The 20,031-nt window shown below is 36.7% G+C and overlaps 1 protein-coding gene across 1 annotated transcript in view; it reads right to left on the bottom strand.

The window, feature by feature from the left end:
• LOC105035445 (65-kDa microtubule-associated protein 5) overlaps positions 1 to 19,698 on the bottom strand; it is a 34,959-nt gene extending 15,261 nt beyond the window's left edge. Inside the window, exons 1-8 of the mRNA XM_010911002.4 lie at positions 19,384 to 19,698; positions 17,669 to 17,872; positions 17,295 to 17,543; positions 16,991 to 17,206; positions 14,914 to 15,069; positions 14,645 to 14,804; positions 13,059 to 13,210; positions 8,141 to 8,228 (exon numbers count right to left, since the gene is read on the bottom strand). Of these exons, the coding sequence (XP_010909304.3) occupies positions 8,141 to 8,228; positions 13,059 to 13,210; positions 14,645 to 14,804; positions 14,914 to 15,069; positions 16,991 to 17,206; positions 17,295 to 17,543; positions 17,669 to 17,872; positions 19,384 to 19,608 (1,450 nt within the window). The 5' untranslated portion in view covers positions 19,609 to 19,698. The remainder of the gene's footprint in view (positions 1 to 8,140; positions 8,229 to 13,058; positions 13,211 to 14,644; positions 14,805 to 14,913; positions 15,070 to 16,990; positions 17,207 to 17,294; positions 17,544 to 17,668; positions 17,873 to 19,383) is intronic.
• Positions 19,699 to 20,031: the final 333 nt, after the last annotated feature.

The following is a 20,031-nucleotide window of genomic DNA, read 5'->3' as shown; positions in this document are numbered from 1 at the left end:
GTCTCAAGATCCTCGCTGCCTAATTTGCCTTATTATAGGATGAATCCCAAAGAAAAGGCAGAAATCAATTGGCAAGGTGATGGACTTTTGGAGAAAGGTTTGGTTCAATCTAATCTTAGTCCCAGTGCTGTTCCTTCTCTTTCGACTCCTGGAAAGGATGGCTCTTGGCGAGTGTATTAATAGCCATGCCATCAATAAGATTACCATCAAGTATAGGTTTCCTATCCCTAGATTGGAAGACATGCTAGACTTTTTGGTTAGGGCTAAATGGTTCACCATGATTGATCTGCGCCAAGGATACCACCAAATCTAGATTAGACCGAGAGATGAGTGGAAGATTGCCTTGAAAAGCCTAGATGGTTTGTATGAGTGGTTAGTCATGCCCTTTGGATTATCTAATGCTCCTAGCACTTTCATGAGGGTTATGACCTAGGTTTTAAAACCATTCATAGGCAAGTTCTTGGTGGTATATTTTGATGACATCCTGATCTATAGTGAGACCAAATAAGAGCATTTGTTCACATTCGTCAGATTTTCTTGACATTAAGAGCATTTTCTAAACTAGCTCACTAGAGATGATTGTGCCATGGATGGCCAAAGAACCAAGCACCATTCTATCCAATGGTGTTTCTCAGCTAGTTAAGGATGATGCCTATGTCTTAGACATAGACATTTTAAGATGAATCGAACAGCCATTGGCATACCTTAATCTTCTTAAAAGAAAGTTCCAAAGAGAGACACATTCGAAAATTATATGCTATACCATACCTAGAAAAGCAAAAAATTAATAAATATCTATATGAGATGGAAACACCATTATAACAATACCACATAATAAAATGAAGAAAAATGGACTATCACCATATGTGTGTGTATATATGCACGTAAGTTCTAATATTAAACATAAACTCGAGTTTGTCTACGAGGCTTTATCTCATATGATTATCTCCACACTCCTAACAGCACTCTCATCTCAAATTAACATAAACCTACTTGGCACATTTGTTACCTTTTGGAAAACGTGCAAGACAAGTGCACCTATGAAAGTTGAGGCATATATATCAAACTAAAATAATAAACTAAGATTGGAGGATGATCATTATCCATAGTACCTCTCACGTGCATAGTATGTGCCAAATTTTAATGCATGGAAATAAGTTCTAGCAGCCTCATTTCCCCATTCTTTTTGCCATGTTGGCGTCTCTACCTTCCCCACCATCTTCCTATTTCTAATTTTAATGGTCTATTGTCAATTGTCTGCTCATTGATATCCATTTTATGGTTGCTTATTTTATGAATAATGATTGATGACAAAAATTATGGTGCTGTCCTGGACCCCACGTCATATCCCATCCCCCTGCATGTCACAATGCTATTTAGAACCTTGATTGTATTCAACTTATCCTTTATAACAAATGACAAGTAGCTAATAACTTTTAAACCAATCAATCATTCTTTTAAGATATTTTCATTAATATAATTGCAATGGAAATTAATCTAAATTATGCTTGCATCATGTAATACTACATTACCCTGAATCACTTAAAGCTATCTATCTATGTGTAAAGCTAAAGGCTTCGGAGTCCAAATGCATATTTGGACTTGAAATCCTTCCACTTTTCCTTAATGAACATTTTACCTTGAAAAAAATTCTTTAAGAAATCTGGTATGCTTATTGTCCACAAGTTGCCACTTCTCATATAAGCTAGCATTTATAGAAATGCATTATATAAATATATAGGCATGCAAACATGCATATATATACAAACACTAACACAAAGATACTTATGTGTTTCTGCATACATATTTATGTATGAATTATACACATATGTGCACATATAGTCATGCACACAAACGCACACATAAAGGGTGTATATATACATATGTATGTGTCTATTTATGCATGCACAATGTATGAAATATAGGTTTGTGCATGTCTTCATACATGTATGCACATAAGTATGTATGTACATGAACATAACAAATTCATGATTTAGGCATATTTAACAATAAAAGCAACATAAACAAGCACATCACATAATCCACATACACAATAAATAACTTCAGCCACAAACACAAATAGTGATAAAAATGTAAACACAGCACACTTGCACAATAACAAAACCTAATACAACACGAAAATCTCCAAATGAACATTATAAATAATTTCAGCCACACCCAAAAAAAGATCTAAAAATGAAAATATAAGCACAACATACTTAAACAAACAATCATCACAGACAATATATTTGCTACAATCTGCAGTCAAAACAAACAATCCTAAAGGCACCTTTTTGTGCCTTGGTTGATAAGCAAGGCTCGCATTCTATGTGCCTAGATGAAGTCACCCTGCTTAAGGTAGGCAAACTGATGAGGTTGATCCTGTGTATGCCTTGTGTGATGGACCATTCATTTCATCAAACACTTGGCACACACTTCCCTCTCTTGAGCACATGTGCCAAAAAGAATCCTAAAAAACTAATTTCTGAAGCTAGATATTTCTGAGTATGTTTCTCGGTGTTTCTTGTAAAGGAGGTGGAAAGTTCTAAAGAGTGATCTTGAATGATCCTAGCTGTTAGATTTGTGATAACTGCATATAATTCTAACCATTCATTGCACATAATAGTGCCTGTAAAGAGCAAGGCCTCATTTGGCCAAACCACCAAACAAAGAATAAGCAAACAAGAAAAGAAGCCTTGTAGAGAGTTCTCTAGTGCAATACCACCCTCCATTCACTCAAACCCTCTCTCTCACTCTCATGTGCACTTCCTAGCTTTCTAAGTACTTTTAGCCTATGGGGCTAGCTTGGCAAGGTGACTTATAGGCAAGTGTAGACGAGCAAAGCTTCCACATGTCGTATTGTGTAGTTGAGGAAAAGCAATGCCATAACAAGTTGTATTACAGAAAGGCAAGTCTCCATTGCTTGTTGAGGGAAAAGGAGGAGCATGATGGCTTCAAAAGTTGTCTAGACAAGGGCAAGGGAAATCGAGACAAGTCTCACAACAATGTGAGAAATATGGAGGCAAAGATTGTGAAGGTGGAGCTGGTCATGTGTGATATGAGGGATTGGTTTAATGAGTTTGAGAAAGGCATGGCGGAGCTTGATGAAAACCTTGGTAGGCAAGTCAAGGAACTCCAATGGGACATGCTTAGTGTCATCAACCACGTGGGGAAGCTCAACATCAAGAAAGTGTCACATTCAAAGCCCAATTGCTAGAAGTCTTGACCAACCTTCAAGCTCCACTTAATGAGATGAGGAAGAGCGTGGAGACCAAGGTCAATTGGGCCATGTGCAAGAGTACCATACTTCCATGGCTAGTGGGTTGTTGCCACTCCTACCATGGGTACCAGTCTAGGGCTTGAAGCTCCTAAGCCAAAGGAGTATGATGGCAAGAGGGATGCTGCAGCACATCGAGAAGAGCTTTAAGGCATTCAACTATAAGGATGAAAAGTGCAAGGTGAGGATGGCCACACTTTTCCTAATTGATCTTGCGATTTTATGGTGGCAAAGGAAAAAATGCAGAGATGGAGAAGGGTATTTGCTCCATTGACACTTGGGGCTAGCTAAGATAGGAAATCAAGAAGCAAATATATTCTGAGAATATCACCCACGAGCCATGAAAGAGAATGGAGTTGCAAAAAAAAGGATCAAGAAAAAGTTTGATTAGGAACTATAGGAAGGAATTCCCCTTCTATATGCTTCAAATCCCTAACACTGGCAAGAAGGACCAGCTGTTCAACTTCATGGATGGTCTCAAACCATGGGCTACCATTGAATTGCAAGGGTGTGGTGTGAAGCATATCTTAACTTCCCTCAACCATGGTGAAGTTTAAATGGTCAAAGTCTTCCAAGGGTCCAAAGGGTGATCATGCGAAAGGTAGAGGAGCGAAGGGGTTTATGCCTTCTCATGGCAAGGAAGAAGGCCATTCTAACACTAAATACCCAAGGGTGGAGGCAAGCCACCAAATAGCAAGAAGGATGACAAGGAATCCATAAGGTAATTGTTTCCTATATGAAAGTCCGCATTGGGCCAGATATTGTCCTAAGGTGCACTTAGTCATATGATCAGGGAGCGAGAGCTAAGATAGTGCTCAAATGAGTTGTCTAGCTCCTCAACACCTTGAGGGCCAATCTGATGCCCAAAACTACAAGTCAAACCTTAATGTTCAAGGCCTAGCAAGTCCATCCATGTGATGGTTGACACAGATGTGTTGCCACTTTATAATGTTAGACATGGCAAAGCAGCTTGGGCTTAACGTGTGCAGGGAAAAGGGTTAGGTGAACACATGGGGTAGCCTTTTGATGGTTAGAGCTGCACCTAGGCTCGTAGAGTGGATTTGCACCTAGGCTTGTTAAGCATTAAGGTTGATTTCATGGAGAGGCCCATCAATAATTTTGAAGTGGTTGTAGGCATGAAGTCCCAAAGGCAATTCAATGTGGTGCCATTGCCTTGTTACAACTCGATGTGCACTTGAGGGAGGCCACACTATGGTGCCTACAATGGCCAAGCTTAGTCCTAGTGCCAAGCTTCTCTTTGCAATGCAAGTAAACAAGGGTGTAAGGAAAGTGGAAGTCACTTATTTGGCTACATTGAGAGGTAATACTATGGATATAGTGCTAATGAGAACTCCATGGAACTTCAAAGCAGATTAAGGGAGTTCCATAATCTATCTCAACAGCTTTAAAGATAGCTAAGTCTTGGCATGAGCAAGTAGATGCGGCACGCTCCAACCTTGACAAAGCTACAAAGAAGACAACCATCACTTGGACCATGGTTCACCATACTGCCCCACACCGAGCAATACAAGGCATACCATACCGTACCGATACATCGAACTGCCTTGTACCAACGCAGTAATATCATACTATACCGCATACTAACACTACAGTGGAATTTTATCGATACCGGCTCCGGTACCGAAACAGTGAACCTTGGCTTGGACCATATCTGAAAGAATAGTACCCTACAAGCCAATCGCATAGATAACGCAATGGAACTATTCTATATTATCTTCCTACTCATATGCATGACATTGGTTATTTTATATTTGTGAGGCATTGTATTTCGTCATTTGCTATATTATATTTTAATTATGATTATGACGAACCCCATAGATTAGGGCAATGATTTTAGAGCCATGATGAGATCATGCCAGTGAGATCTAAAACCTTGATAGTCCCAGTCTAAAATATTTTTCATTGTAAGATCATCGAGTCGGAAATCGATAAGATCGATAAGACTGGTACATCCTATGTATACTCGATAGAGAGGGTGATTAATCTCATAATCACTTGTGTGGTAACAATAATACAAGAATGTAGGTACTCGTTGGAAAATGAGTTCACTGAACTGATCCACAGGGAGAATATCTGATGGAGTCTTATCAGCATATCAAAAGATAGTTCTCTAGTGGAAGTGGTGCAAATGATCCTTAGACTCGAGATCACCATAGTACCTTGTGTATATGGATCTCTACTTTGGTTCATTCCCTAGCATAACTCTTTGAGACATGTATGGGATGTCCTGGGTATGGTGAAATGTGCATGTAGGTTATGAGTGATCAATAAGAAATCGATCACTCCTTGTAAGAAGAGAGAACATCCTATATGGTCTCATAGGATGATGACTCAGAGAGTCTCTGATCAGAGCAGAGATAAATATTAGAAAGAATTTCTATTGATTCATCCACTGAGTCATCATCCTCAAATCGAGATATATATGGATAGATATTTGAGCTTGACATGATTCGATGCCCATGGCCTATTTGGGATATTGTGTGATCGAAGGATTGAATTGCATGGTAACTCATCACGAAATGATAATTTTAGTATTCCATCAAATTCTATATCTTCTGAATAGTCATGACATATTACTAGACGTCAATCTTGACTTGTAGGTCCTAATGAATTAAAGAGTTTAATTCAACAAATTAATTAGAATGGTTCTAGTTAACTGATGGACTTGGGTTCAATGTATCTTGGACCTAATTAGATTAGGTGCACATGAACTTGACCTACTGTTGGCTAGATGTGGAACCTATTGGGTCACACATAAAAAGAGAATGGGTCTAGGACTTTTGATTAGGTCTTGTTGAACCTAATTGAATAAGAATTTGGTTGAAATCCTATATGGGTTTGAGTCAAACATGCTAGCACGTTTTTAAACCCTAATTCCTAATTTTTTTGGATTCTTATTGACATTAGGTTTTGAATGACAAAGACCTAAATTCATTGGACTCCTAATCACCTTTGAAATGAGTCCAAGGCTCCTTAAATTGTGGCATCCAAGAGTTGGATGCATGAATAAATTCCCCACGCCATTTTATGTGTGGAAGGGTGCCACTTCTTCATTTCTTGCGTGAAAGAGTTTCACGCATCCCTTTTAATCCACGCCATGTGATGTTGCACCTTGGATTAATGTGGAGAATTTATGGCACCATAATCTCTTCTTATCTATCCATTTAAGGAAAAGTCCATATCTCCTAGAATTCTCTCCACGCCTCTTAAGAAGTCTCCACACCGAAGAGGTGCGTCCCTTCTATGTGTGAAAGTGTTTCACGCAATAAAAGAATTTCCATGAATTTTTGTAATGTTTTTGCACCAAGAGTTGTGTGCTAATCCCTCATGCCTTTTCATTCCTTTTTAAGGAAGAGAGTTTCAGATATTGCAGAGTTTTTTTGTTTTAGAAACAAATCTCCCATGCTTTTTGGCCCATGCATGAAGATGTTCATGCTAAAAATAAAATCACACCCCTTTGGTCTTTCGTGTGGAGGATTTGTTTTTAACGCCATAAGATGGCACCACTTCTTATCTTTTGAGAAGAGATAAGAGTCCATGTTTATTGGGTCTTATCTAATGGCCACACGTCCTTGGTTTTGAAGAGGCTTGAGCGTCCAATAGTTGGACAACATGGAAGGAACTCCATGCTGAACATCAGATGTCTCAGGCATCTGAAAAGAAGTGCGTCCATGGGAGGAGTCCATGAGAAGGACTCCTCCATCCTCTATGCAAAAGAGGATTTCATGCCTCAGGTTTGGACACCCAAGAGTTGAGCAGTTGGAGGGTGTTTGACACCCTTCATGACTCTTGTTTGAGTCAAGTTAGGGATCTGTTTTGGGCTGTAAGAAAAATGGCTGATGCCAAGGGCTTAAGTGTAGTTCCTAAAGATCCAAACGTTGGACAGCAAAAGGTCCAAATGTTGGACAAGATAAAGTCCAAATGTTGGACAGTAATTGGGCTAAGAGGCATTGGGATTACATATCCAAAAGAGGGAAGAAAGGAGAGAGAAAACATCAAGTGTCGATGATGCAAGGTGAGGAGTTGCTGCTGATTTTCTTGGAAAGAAATTTCAGCGAATCTAGATTGGGGAGAGTTCTAGACCGAGATCCGTGTGGATCACCATTGAAGGGAATGCGCTTGGATGCCTCGAGGATACCAATTGCCGAGCAACTCGAATCTTCCTGTTTGGTATATCATTTCTGATTTCTCTTTTATTTACTGTTATGTTTGTGTTTGATTGAATGCATCAAGGTGATTTTGGGATTGGGGTTCAGATCTCATGTTTTCAATAGTTGATGCATGTTTCAAATTTTAAAATCCATTTCCGCTACGTATCCGAATCCCAACAATATCTTTATACGTTTTGACAATTAATTATAATTTTCAATAGATTAGATTCTTCACATTTGAGATTTTTTTTTTGTTGTTTTTTTTCACTTTCAATAGTTAAGGTTAATTTTAAGCAATCATCATGCAACTCTACTACGGCATAGAAATCTTTACCATTAAAAACAAGAGAAACTTCTTTCACCTAATATAAATAATTAATTCAAAGTTAACACAAATTTATCAAATAAAGCTTCAAGACCATAGACCATATACCTACTACAATGTTAGATAGTTGGATTATAAAATAAGATTATTCTAAAAACTAGGTTTAAATCTCTTACTTAAAAGAATTAATAGCTTGAGCAAGCATAAATGGTTGCTCACATGCCTATGAAACTAATAGTAGTGAACCAATTACCATACAATTCATGCGGATTAAAATACAAAAAACAAGACAAAATGAAATTATATAATCTTTCAAGAGTCAAACGAATTTTAACTAACTCACTTCTAGGAAAAGATAACACTCACAGGGTATTTTGCTAACAAGCATCCGAGCCTTTTCCGCACGCTTCAGATTCTTATGTGCTCCTCGACCAGCACTATAACGATTTTGATCCTACAAAAGCATTGAAATGAGTTATCAAAATAAAGAAAAGAAAAGAAAATTCAATACACTTCATCTATTGCTCCTAAAATAGCTAAGATGAGTTCAATATCTAATTGATTAAAGATTGTTGTTAGGGGAGTATACAAAAGTTCAAACCAACAGATGTCTATTTGATATGAAAATATTCTATATATAGCTGACATATATATTTTTAAATTTTTTACAAAATTCTGTATAAGTACATTATATGGTATTTTGCTTATTGAAGTATTAACTTGACATATTTGGCATTTACATACATGCTTACATGGAAAGCGTGGGTTCTCTTTTTTGTATTAGCATAGCATGTAATTTAGATGTGAACAAAGTTTCATTCTCAACAGCCTATCTCATGACAGGAAAAGAATTTATTCAGAGAACTCATAAATAGCCAGTACCAATCATCTTCTGACTATCTCCACACAACATGAATTGTTTCATGGGCAAAATGGTTTGTGTCAATGGCAATGAGAACTCACAGAATATTGACCATTTTTGGAAGACATTTGTTTGCCTCATTTAGAGAATTACTAGCAATAAGCCTGCATCTGATAATAATTCTATATCATTATCAAGAGAAATGTTCCATATACATATGTCTCATTAAACTGGGCAAAGGCTGCTACTTCTTATTAACCATAAATCCTCTTAGACATACCACCTTTTTCAAGATTAAAAAAAACTCTTGGTCCTATTTCATAGAATAATTCTAACAAAGAATAACGCCCAAATAAGGATTTGAAAAAGAGTAGGGTGTTGACAACTATGAAAAGATATAATTTAAGAAATAAGTAGCATAAACCATTGTTCGAACTATATATGCATCAAAACTATCCAAAATTTACCTAGTTAATGAGATCATAGTCATCTAATAAATAAACATAGATTTAAACTAAATTGGAGAAATCCATTCTCATAAACCATTCTAGATTGTCTTGTTCTGTTATTTAACACGTAGATTTCAGAGTTCCAACTTCCAAGTGACCGATCTACAAACTAGTATTTCACAACTAATTTTATATATTATTAACATTAGTAAATAAATTTCATAGCAAAACCTATAAGGGACATTAAGGAATGCAAAATTGTCCAAATCGCTAAGCCATGCCGCCAGTGGACTAGGATGGTTCCGGCATTCGAAATGAAAAACTAGCGAAAGAAAAAAAGGGAGAAGAAGGAAAGAGAGGAAAAGCAAGAGAGAGTGAGCGAGGGAGGAGGAGAGGGAGAAAGGGTCATCAGAAGCTGTCGAAAGGTCATGGAGACTACCAGAGGGCAGCCCTCCGAACAATCAAAACAAGAGCCCGATGACCCTTGTTTTTTTATTTAACGATTTTTAAGTGAAGTCAGCAATAAGATTGCCGACTTCACTTTAAAATCGTAAAACAAAAAAATATAGGCCATCAGGCTCCTATTTAGATCAATCGGAGGGTGAAGGCCTTCCTCCAATCCTCTACACCCTCCAGCAGCCTTTGTAGCCCTCTAGCAATCTCCATAGCCTTCCAATGGCCATCTCTCTTCCTCCCTCTCCCCCTCTCTCTCTTTCTCTCTCCCGTTCTCCCTCTTTGCTGCCCTCCCTACTGTGTCGGTATGGACCACATGGAACAACATGGGGGCACACCAAACCATGCCACTAGCCGACCACTCCGATCTTCAATATTGGCATAGCAGACATCTTATTACAATAAAAACATATCTTAATCTCCATCTGTGGGGCCGTACAGTGCTTATTATATAGTCTTCATTCATTTGAAAAAGCATATTTTATATAAGCATTTAATAGCTAAAAAGTAAACTACTTTAAGGTTACATTTGACATGTAGTAAAGCAAAAATGAACCTAACTCGCATTGATATAAGAATATGCTCCTTAATACAATAATTTAGCTTTTCAAATTCAAAGTATTTATTTGGTCTTTTTTTTTAATTCAGTTTGTATGATTAAATCCAATGAACATGTGACAACTAATAGTGCAAGTCATATACCAACCATGGCAAGAAAATATTTGTTAGCATGGGTCATATAGTTAGGTATCTCATCAAAAAATTTAAAGACTACAACTTGCAAAAAAAAAGGGGGAAAAAATTCTGATCCTTTTTCTAAAACATACTAAGATTGGTATTTCATATTTCATGGGGTTCTCAAAATATATTGTACCTAGCTCCCTCTCACCAGCTAATTTTTTTCAAGATGAAAAGCCAACCAACCACTTACAAGCCTTCCTAGTTAAATAACATAATATTCATCATAGGATGCAACTTGATGATAATGAGGTGTGACATTATGTGGAAGTTTTACATATTCTTAATGCACAAGGGTTTTGTGGTTCTTATGGAAAGTTTTTGTGTGAAAAAAAAGATTATACAATCAAGGTTGAGAGGGCAAAAACATATTCTACATTGTATGAGACTTGGAAGATCGAAAATACAAGTAGATATAGGGTCTTATGCCCTTACCAAAAAAGTAGAAATGTAATTTACTGAAACCCATTGGTTTTTGGGAGAGTCATGCAACACAAATGAAAATGAAAAGCACATATTAGCAAGAAAACAAGATTGAGGCACAATTTGTTGGCTATTCTCTTCTATAGCTATGACCTTGTGGAAGCATTCCTTCTTCCACTTGTTTCTCTTTTATCATCCCATTTCTATCTTTTTGGAGTGATATTTTGCATTATTAGGTTAGAACTCGAGACCATATGGATTGCATCTCCTATTGACAATTTTCCATCACCTATACCTAGGTTACCATGTAAAAGGAACAAAGCGGGGTAGAGGTAGACCGAAAATTACATGGAATGAAGAACTAAGGAAGGATTTCATATCTTAACATCTTTCAGAAGGAACAGTCCTAGACCAAGCAATGGAGGAAAAGAATTCATGTAGCCGACCCAAACTAACCTAGGCTTAATTGATTTGAGTTGAGTTGCATGTACTTATGTTACAAAAGGTCATATTTATTAAGTATAGAACTACAAATATATGGGGCCAAAAAATGTCATTTCAACCATGAAAGCAGCATATTCAACCTGTATAGCCATAATGGACCACCATGATAACAGATGAACCCAAAGGGGCGCCTAATGCTGCTCTGACAAGCCCTTTTCGTCATCGAAAAATCTCACATCTATCTTTTTCTTTTAAATACTTGCTATTAGATAAATGGCCATCAGTGAAACTCAACCTTCTTGTAGACATGGCACATATTTGCATTTTATTAAACTATTTCTTGGATCATTCCTATTAACTGAAAAGCCTTAGATATCCCATTTTAAATAGTTCTCCAGCAAAGGATCTAAAGTAATTATTTTGCTAAAAATGAACCATCGAATAAATATTTGATGCATAGAGACACTGAAAAATACAGGGGCTCCTTTTTTTTTTTCTAACATTGTTTTTTAGTTTACCTGTTGTAGTTGTGAATGGTATTTCATAAACTGGATCAAGTACTAGCTTTCTTTCTCATGTTTGAAATGGGAACCATCAACAAACACTCAGATTAAACCAATCAAAAGGGGAGAGCGGAAAGGAACTTATGCATGGATGACAGAAAAATGGATCCCCTTATGGTCTATAGCCAGATTATCTTACCTGCAAACAAGCAGACACTGAAACTTGTAGATCCAGACTTGATCCTGACCCGTAAGCCTCGAGGTCAGATATGGATTCAAAAAATAGACTCATCAAAACTCTCATTCTAGGACTGGGTCTGGTAAAAGTGTGCCGTACTCCACCTAGAACCATCTCAATCCACACTCAATAGTTAACCTGGTATGCATAGTCTTTCACTTGTGACCTTCACAATTCTTGAACTTCCTTAATTATACTGTTAACTTTTGTCATTAGTAAATTGTTTTGAGAGAATGGTGGACATCGAACTTATTAACATTAATACCCACTTGGGAACCCCAGGCCCACGCCCAATCCAAACCCCTTGAGCATAGGGTAAGATACCTCACATACGCAACCTGGAACCAAACCCGATAGGTCTTATAAAACCACAACTACCCAAACACGGACCTGTCCTAGTACTCAGAGGGTATGATTTGGTTTCAACATCTAGACCAGAACATCTTGTTGGTCCAGGTATGGGTTGTAACGTACTTGAACTCAACATGATCCAACCCAATATCACTTCTACCTTCGAGGAAATACAGCAATTACTTAAACACGAGTTGTATGAAAATTATTCAAGAATGCTCAAATGGAAACTTTCTTAGAAATTGCATATAAAGTGCCAGTTTATTTGATTATCTTCTAGACAAGAATTTGGGAGCCAACAGCAGGAAAAACAGATAATCTGCCGCTTGAAAAGAACATGTAGGTAAATACAAAAAATACAGATCTTGTCCAGCTATCCCCATTACTGTATTCTCATATGCTTAATTTAATTTTTCCATTACAAGCAACATAACTGATTAGCTTTACTTTTAATTAATTGTTTTGGAAAAGATTAACCAAATAGATGAGTAAACAGAAATAAAAATACGTTATGTAATTGAATGCATTAGTGTAATGGCCATACAATATAAACTAAACTATGAATTTGTGGGTTATACAGTCATAAACTAATACAACATAACATTGAACTAGCATTACCAGTAGGAAGCAGCAAAGAAGATAACATGGCTAGAATATTATCATGGCTGATGAGAGAACATATATGAAGAGCTTTTTGTCCTCGGGAGAGGCAAAAGGCCTACCTCTTCACAGATGTTCAGGTGAGATTAGAAAAATCATTCTGCAGAATCCCTACTACATTTTAATTCACCACAATCAACGTATGAAATTAATGCAAGGTTACCCTCTCATAGTCATCAAGCCATTTCTCTTCTTCAGATGCAAACATCCATTTCTCCACCTTCTCCAAAATGTCTTTCCTGCTCAGGGCTTGCTCTTTGGCCATCACAATCTGATCGTCCATGTTTGAGAAAAGCTCAGAGAGATCTACTTTCCCTACAATCACATTAAAAAATAAATGTTACTCATTTTAGAACTATATACTGATTATTTGGTCAAGAAATATGTTATTAACCTGACCAATAACTGTAAGATCAATATCAACAAAAGAAAAAAGCAGAACAAGAAATCGGTCTTAGTTATGAAGCTTTCTGTGAGAAGCGCTTAATGGGAACTAAAAAGATGTCATATCTTCATGAGAAAAATATGCATAGAATGGATCACCATGTTTAGGAAACTTGCAACTTTCAAGCAACAATAGAATACTATTGGTTTATGAGCATCTTGGCCTTAGTTAAAAGAACTAATGCCCCATGATAAATTATGAATTCATTAACGCTTCCCAAGTGGCTGCAACAAATTTCTAACACCTGCATCCATGTAGATGCATTAACATTTTTTTGCTCAAGCATGATTGCTGTTGTTCTGTTGGAAGGGTACTAGGAACTTCCTATGTTATTATAGTCAAAGAGAACTCAAAGTTCCCTACAGAATCAGAGTGCACTTTCCAACAATCATGCATTCCTCATGGCAGTGAGAGCTTTCCCATAAATCATGATTAGACCTGTTCAACGGGCAGGTCCGGCTCAACTAAAGATATAGCCAAAATTAGTTAAACCTGAGCCTGGTACTCAGGTAGGCTTCAAGAAGCAGGCCAGACCGTGGGCTTCTTGGACCCTTTTTTTCACTTTAAAAATATAAAAAAACTTGCAAAGATTAAATATTTGAAAAGAATTGGTATGGCCAACGAACTTGTGTTGATGGTTGTTCACAAGGAGCATTGGCACATGGAGGAGTGCTATTAATACTTGTCAGGCTCGAGGCAGGCTGAACTAAACCCAAGTCCGGCCCATTTTAACAGGTGGGATCAAATTTCAAGCCCAGCCTAGCCCCTCGAGTTTAATGTCCATGCTCAGGCCTGTCTGCAATGCTTTGGACTCAGGTAAGCCGGGCAGGCCATCCGGGCCATGAATAGGTCTCATCATGATGAAGGTGATAGCATGAACTTAAGGGATATTTTTTTTCTACTAACCTGATTGAAGATAAATATTTTCTCTATTACAATATGCCAACTTATTCAAAACAAGATCAAGCTTAGACATGTATAATAGATCTTTCAATACACACGCTTACACATAAGATCAAATCTTTCAATAAAGTGCATGAATCTAGCTATATAAAACTAATTTGAAAAAATAAAAGTATAAGATATTCATGCAGAAAAAAGATCAGATATACACTTGTATAACACACCCCTGGACTGATGTGGTTGCCATTTCATATGTGAGAAAGAGACAACCTTGCACAAGAGCTAAATTCATTGAAAGCTGGAAACCACTCGACATTGTTGTTTAACATGCAGACACTACAAGTAAAAAATCAGGTTTCAATTAGAAATCCAACTTGGTAAATAATGAATTTGAGATAAACCAGATTCAATGAGGCGGAGAAGCATCTCTCGTGCTGCATCACCATCAACATCCATGTGAACAGCTCTGTAGATTTCTTCAAGCTCATTTTGCTTCTTCAAGATAAGCTCTTTCATTTTGCTAGTTTTTAGAATGTTCAGTCTCTCAACTTCAAGTTCAGCCTAATAATTGAAATATATATATATTATGAAATAGATGGTGACAGACAGTAATAACTCTAAAAACAAGATATTAGATCATTTTTGGTGGAGAAAGAAGCAAGATGACTACCTGTTCAATGACGTCAAGTGAAAGGGATCCTTGATCTAACACTGTATCAACAGATGCTGAAATCAAGCATGTTATGTGGTCAAATTTTTTTTGCACATCATCTGGTGTATCCATGAGGTTCCACAACTCAATGAATGTACTCCCTAGATCTTGAAGCTACAAATCAAAAGGAATACAATTATTACAAGCAAATATTATAGATGACCCATTACAAATCAAGAATTAGGCAGTAATTAATTTCAGCAGCTTTCAGCCATGATGATGAAAAGTGTAAAACAAGCTGGTCCAGAATCCATGTCAATTGTATAGCATAAGAAATTAATGATTATACTGGCAGTTAATAAGCAGATGGAATCTTACAGCCTAAAAGGCATCACCAACAATATTACAATATGGAACTTCTGTAGCATATCAAATTTCAATTGTAATATCTACTCAGGTAACTCTCCTGATATTAGAGGCTTTAACTAGTAATCACTAGAAGAAAATTAACAACTCATTGTGAGAGATTACATGATGATCCCCAAGAAGAAGCAAGGAATGAGAAAATAAACATTCCTAACCTCCTAATTACAAATTGGCAAATTAACTCCATCAAAGTCAAATCTTGACCTAGCATTTACAAAATCATGTGCAATAAAATGTATTATAGAGTAAAATTTTACAGCAGCAAGGTTCATTTAATGAACTTATTTCAAATACCTAAATTAGGATTCATAAATAAACATGGCTTAAAATAACAGTGGTTATAACGTTCTAACAGTTGTTAAATTATATATAATAAATGGGTAAAAAGATAATCGGTGATATAACATGTTAATTAGTGTTATAACAGACTGTTATTACACAAACAATTGCAATTAAGTGACATTTGCAGTGTTCCCTTAACAATGTAACATTTCCTATCAAAACTCAAATTTGATCAAATTTTCCCCATGAGAAGAAGTTTTACCACCTTAAAAAAGTATTAGGTAAATAGAAACTTGTAATATGATGTTATTTTCCTGTAATTGTCTGTTCTTCCCATTGTTTTCTGACATAATGGCCATTATAATAGTTTTTTTCCTTTTTTGATACTAAATAACTCCAAATACCACAGGATGGGCCACAAAATGGCTGTTTTAACCATTACAGTACTCAGTAATGATCTCAGTAGGGGCCCATTATAATGAAATAAAACCATTACTAAAAACTGGGCTCAAAAAGGTCAAAAAAACTGATCAGAAATTTTAAAGAAAGAAACTTGCTTAAATTATTAGACCAAAAAAATCATCAATGAAATTGCCGGTGAGCAGCTGATTTTCAGCAATGAAGTTTTAACATTACTGATAAATAATTTTTATCATGAGGATTAATGTCCTGCTGCCAAGTGACATGACTGTGCCATGCCATTCCAAGGAGAGAACAGTACCTGGGACACCCTCAGGATTCTAGTTTGCTCATGAACTGGAACATCCAAGCCATCCCAGTTGGAATGGCTAGGACAGACTATGATGGTTGCATCCCAGCTGTTGTGATGACCTGATCTCTCCAGATATAACTTATCCCCCTTCATTCTAATTGTTAATGGTGGTCCCAGGCCATTCCAACCAAAATCTGGAACATCTCAAACCAGAACCAGACTGGGACAGGGACAAGGACCAGGACCCTAATTGTTGTTTGATTGCCTGCATGCTAATGAAATTATAGTGGCATAACAGATTTTACCGAACATGTTATGCTTTTGATATACAATCAGCTGTAAACAACATGATTAACCGGTCAAGGTGCATCACCTTACTCCTATATATACATCATCTTAAGTCACTAAGTCCATAACATAGACATGGTTGTTGGTTAACCATTGGTTCACATGTGTTCCAAGTGTCTTTCTCATTGCTGTGAATGTAAAACGATAATCTAGTTGTCTAGCAGAGTATTAAACGACCTAAACCATCTGTATCAGTATACCAAAAGTATTTTATTTTTCTTGGTGAATGTGAGTTCCCCACCATCCTATGAAGATTTACAAACAACATATATGTTTAATGTATGGAATTACATAAGCAGTATAATAAAACCAAACTCTTGTCCTAACCTTTTGTAGTCTCTGTTTCTTCTCTTGCTTTAGTGAATGAACAGTTCCTGCTAATCTAGCGAGGGTTTCATTGCTAATATTCTTAAAATGACTATTTGCAGAATCAATGAAGCTCGGATGAACTTCGTAGAGCATTTTATTGAAATCCATCGACATCACAGATGACAGTTCATGTATTGTTTTGACATGGGCATTAACCTTCTGCAACCGGAGGTTCTGTGAAATCAAATATAAAAGTGAGCTAAACCAATATTGTTAGAAATAAAAGAAAAAATGGTGATAACAATCTAATAAGAAAAATAACCTTATCTTTCTGAAGCTCCTGAAGCTGAGATTTCAACTCTCCAAGCCTCTTCAGAGTCAAATCTCGCTCATCCACTTGGGGAGAACTCCCCTGATATGTGTTTCCTGCAATTTCTGCACATATCCGCATGATCTGCAATTGAACATCCGAAAATTCTTTGACTCTTTCCTCTCTTATCCGCCTCAAGTCATCCAATAAAGGACTTATCGCAGCAACCTGTTCTTTGAGTGTGCCTTTTGGTTTTTCTAACTAAGGAAGAAGGCAATATCATAATAGCAAAAACGTTATGGTCAGAGTATGTGTCTGTCAGAAAAATGAACAGGATAGCAAGTCATGAGAAAGTATTTTACAAAGGTAATGACAAAGTTACCAACCCGCACAAAAGACTCACGCTCTCCAAGTGTCGAGATGAGATTAGATGTTTCAGCTTCACCTTCAGCTAAGGTCTGATGCAAATTTTCCTTGTGCTTTCTGGCTTGGTCTACTTTCCTTCTGTATACATCAAGGCATTCCTGTTCAAGTTGCAGTATCATCTTATCCCTTTCATGGTCACTCTCCCCTATTTCATCCCACAAATCCTGGCTCCAAATAAACACAATCGTTACCATAATTATAAGACTCTGGCAAAAAACAATAAGTATTATATTTATGTAGATAAGCAGACGCACTTGTAGAGATAATATAATTGACTCTTTTTCATAGTGCATTTTAGAGATCAAATTTAAGCCTGTCATAACCAATTAAAATAAACACAATTTAGGAATAACAGAATATGACAAGAAACACTTTCTCTCATTTCTTGAAGGGTATTACCATTTAAACTTCTGCACGATTTTCTTATTAATCTAAGCTGCTATATATTTGTCAGAGATGTGCACAAGTAAATAATTTGCTTCTAGCTTTTAATTACATTAACATTACCTGATGCTTGGTGCCCAAAATCATACAAGCAACATTTGCATTGAAATTTCTATAGAAACCATAAAGAGACAATTAATGATAATAAGCATAGCCCTGTGCTCTGCACTTATATAACTATATTTAAGCCTAGGAAAAGCAAAGACAAAAATATGCTGGTGGATTATTTTTATAAACATAAAAAGGATTTGCAAGAAACTTTCTGGACCTAGAGCTTTGCTCCACAGATTTACTCATTAGATTATCTAGAAATTATTAAAGAATAAGAAGAAGTCGGGGACAAGAAGTTGGAGGAGCATAAGCATGCAATATCCGATGGGAAAACATTAACAAGCTAAAAAATAGAAAAAATCATTTATTGAATAACCAAACAGAAGATTATAATAAAATGTGACTAAAGAAACAGTTGATGTGCCAAATAAAAAAAATCCAATAAATCAGCAAACTCCAAATGTTCAGTTGGTAAAGTGATCGAACACCTAACAAAAATCTCCACTAGAATACCAATTCCACAGCAAGTTAATATAAAAATGAAGCATAGAAAAATAAAGAAATAAAAAAGAAGAATAATTTTAAAAAAAAAAAAGAAGAAGAAGAAGAATAAAGTTAATACCTAACACAGTAATAAAAAAGAAGAATAAATAAGGGTTCAGCAAGAAGCAAGACAAACAAAAGCTAAAACCCTAGAATTATGATGAAATATGATTAAAGAAGTATAAATCGAGGTGAAAATTTCCAACAAAGCCAGAAAGCTCCAAACATCATGGTGGCTTTATGATCACAAACTAAACAAAATCATCCATAAAAATGCCTAATCCACAGAAATTCACTAAAAAAGGAAAGGGAAATCGAATGGAGCATAGTAATAACTGTCACGTACCAGAAGGAAGAACAAAACGAATTCAGCAAGAAAATTTTTAAAAAAAAAAAAAGCCTAGAATTTCGATTCATTTCTTGTCCAGGTGGCACCGAGAAATTCTTGCACGAAATTGATCAAAAATCCAAAAACGAGCCAACAGCACGCGAATATACGGAATCAAAACGAAGAAAAGGCAATTCCTGGAGCCCAAGAATGCGGGGCATTAAGACATCAAGAAAAGGGAACAGAGGAACAACAAACGGATCAAAGAATCCAACGAAGAAGAGTTCGAAAGAGGAAAGAGAATGGAACCTGTAGTTGCTGGAGCAAAGATCCGCACGAAGTGAACTCCGCTCGAGCGGAGGATCGCAACTGGAGACCAGACATTCTCCTTCCCTTCTCCCAGGAGAGAGCGCCAACCCTAGAACTCAGAGGTCGGTCTCGTCCAAGCGCTTTTATGGGGCGAAAGAACAGAGAGAAGGGGGACCGGAGCCGGAGAGAAGAGAATGGAAGGTTTGGGTGGGGGCGCCCGTACATAATTTGAAACCGATGGCGCCAAAACCGAAGAAGATTTTAGGGAACAAATTTCGGCTCTGCCTCCGCTGTCCATTTCTGGAGGAGGGTGCAATATGTGGAAGAGCGATGCTATGAGGCGCAATTTGATGGGCCAACTGGAATCTTCGCCATATGGCACGAAGAAAGTAGAACAATTGTGAAACGCAAGCTTAGGACCCAATAATTTCGTGACACATGGGTGCAGAACTTCTGGTACAAAGAATTGCTTCTCAAAGCATTTTCCAATTTAAACTTATCCTGTGACTGGATGCACACATGCAGAGTAAATTAATTTAGATTGAAATTTAAAATATAAAAATTTTAATTTGTAATTCACATATTAAAAATAATTTATTTTAAAAAAATTAAAAAAAATTTTAAAAATAGTGTTAAAAAATTTTATAA

The sequence above is a fragment of the Elaeis guineensis genome, chromosome 1, assembly GCF_000442705.2.
Source record: "Elaeis guineensis isolate ETL-2024a chromosome 1, EG11, whole genome shotgun sequence".
Taxonomy (NCBI): Eukaryota; Viridiplantae; Streptophyta; class Magnoliopsida; order Arecales; family Arecaceae; genus Elaeis; species Elaeis guineensis.
Note: the sequence above shows the minus strand (reverse complement) of the source record. Positions and strands in the feature narration are given on the sequence as shown.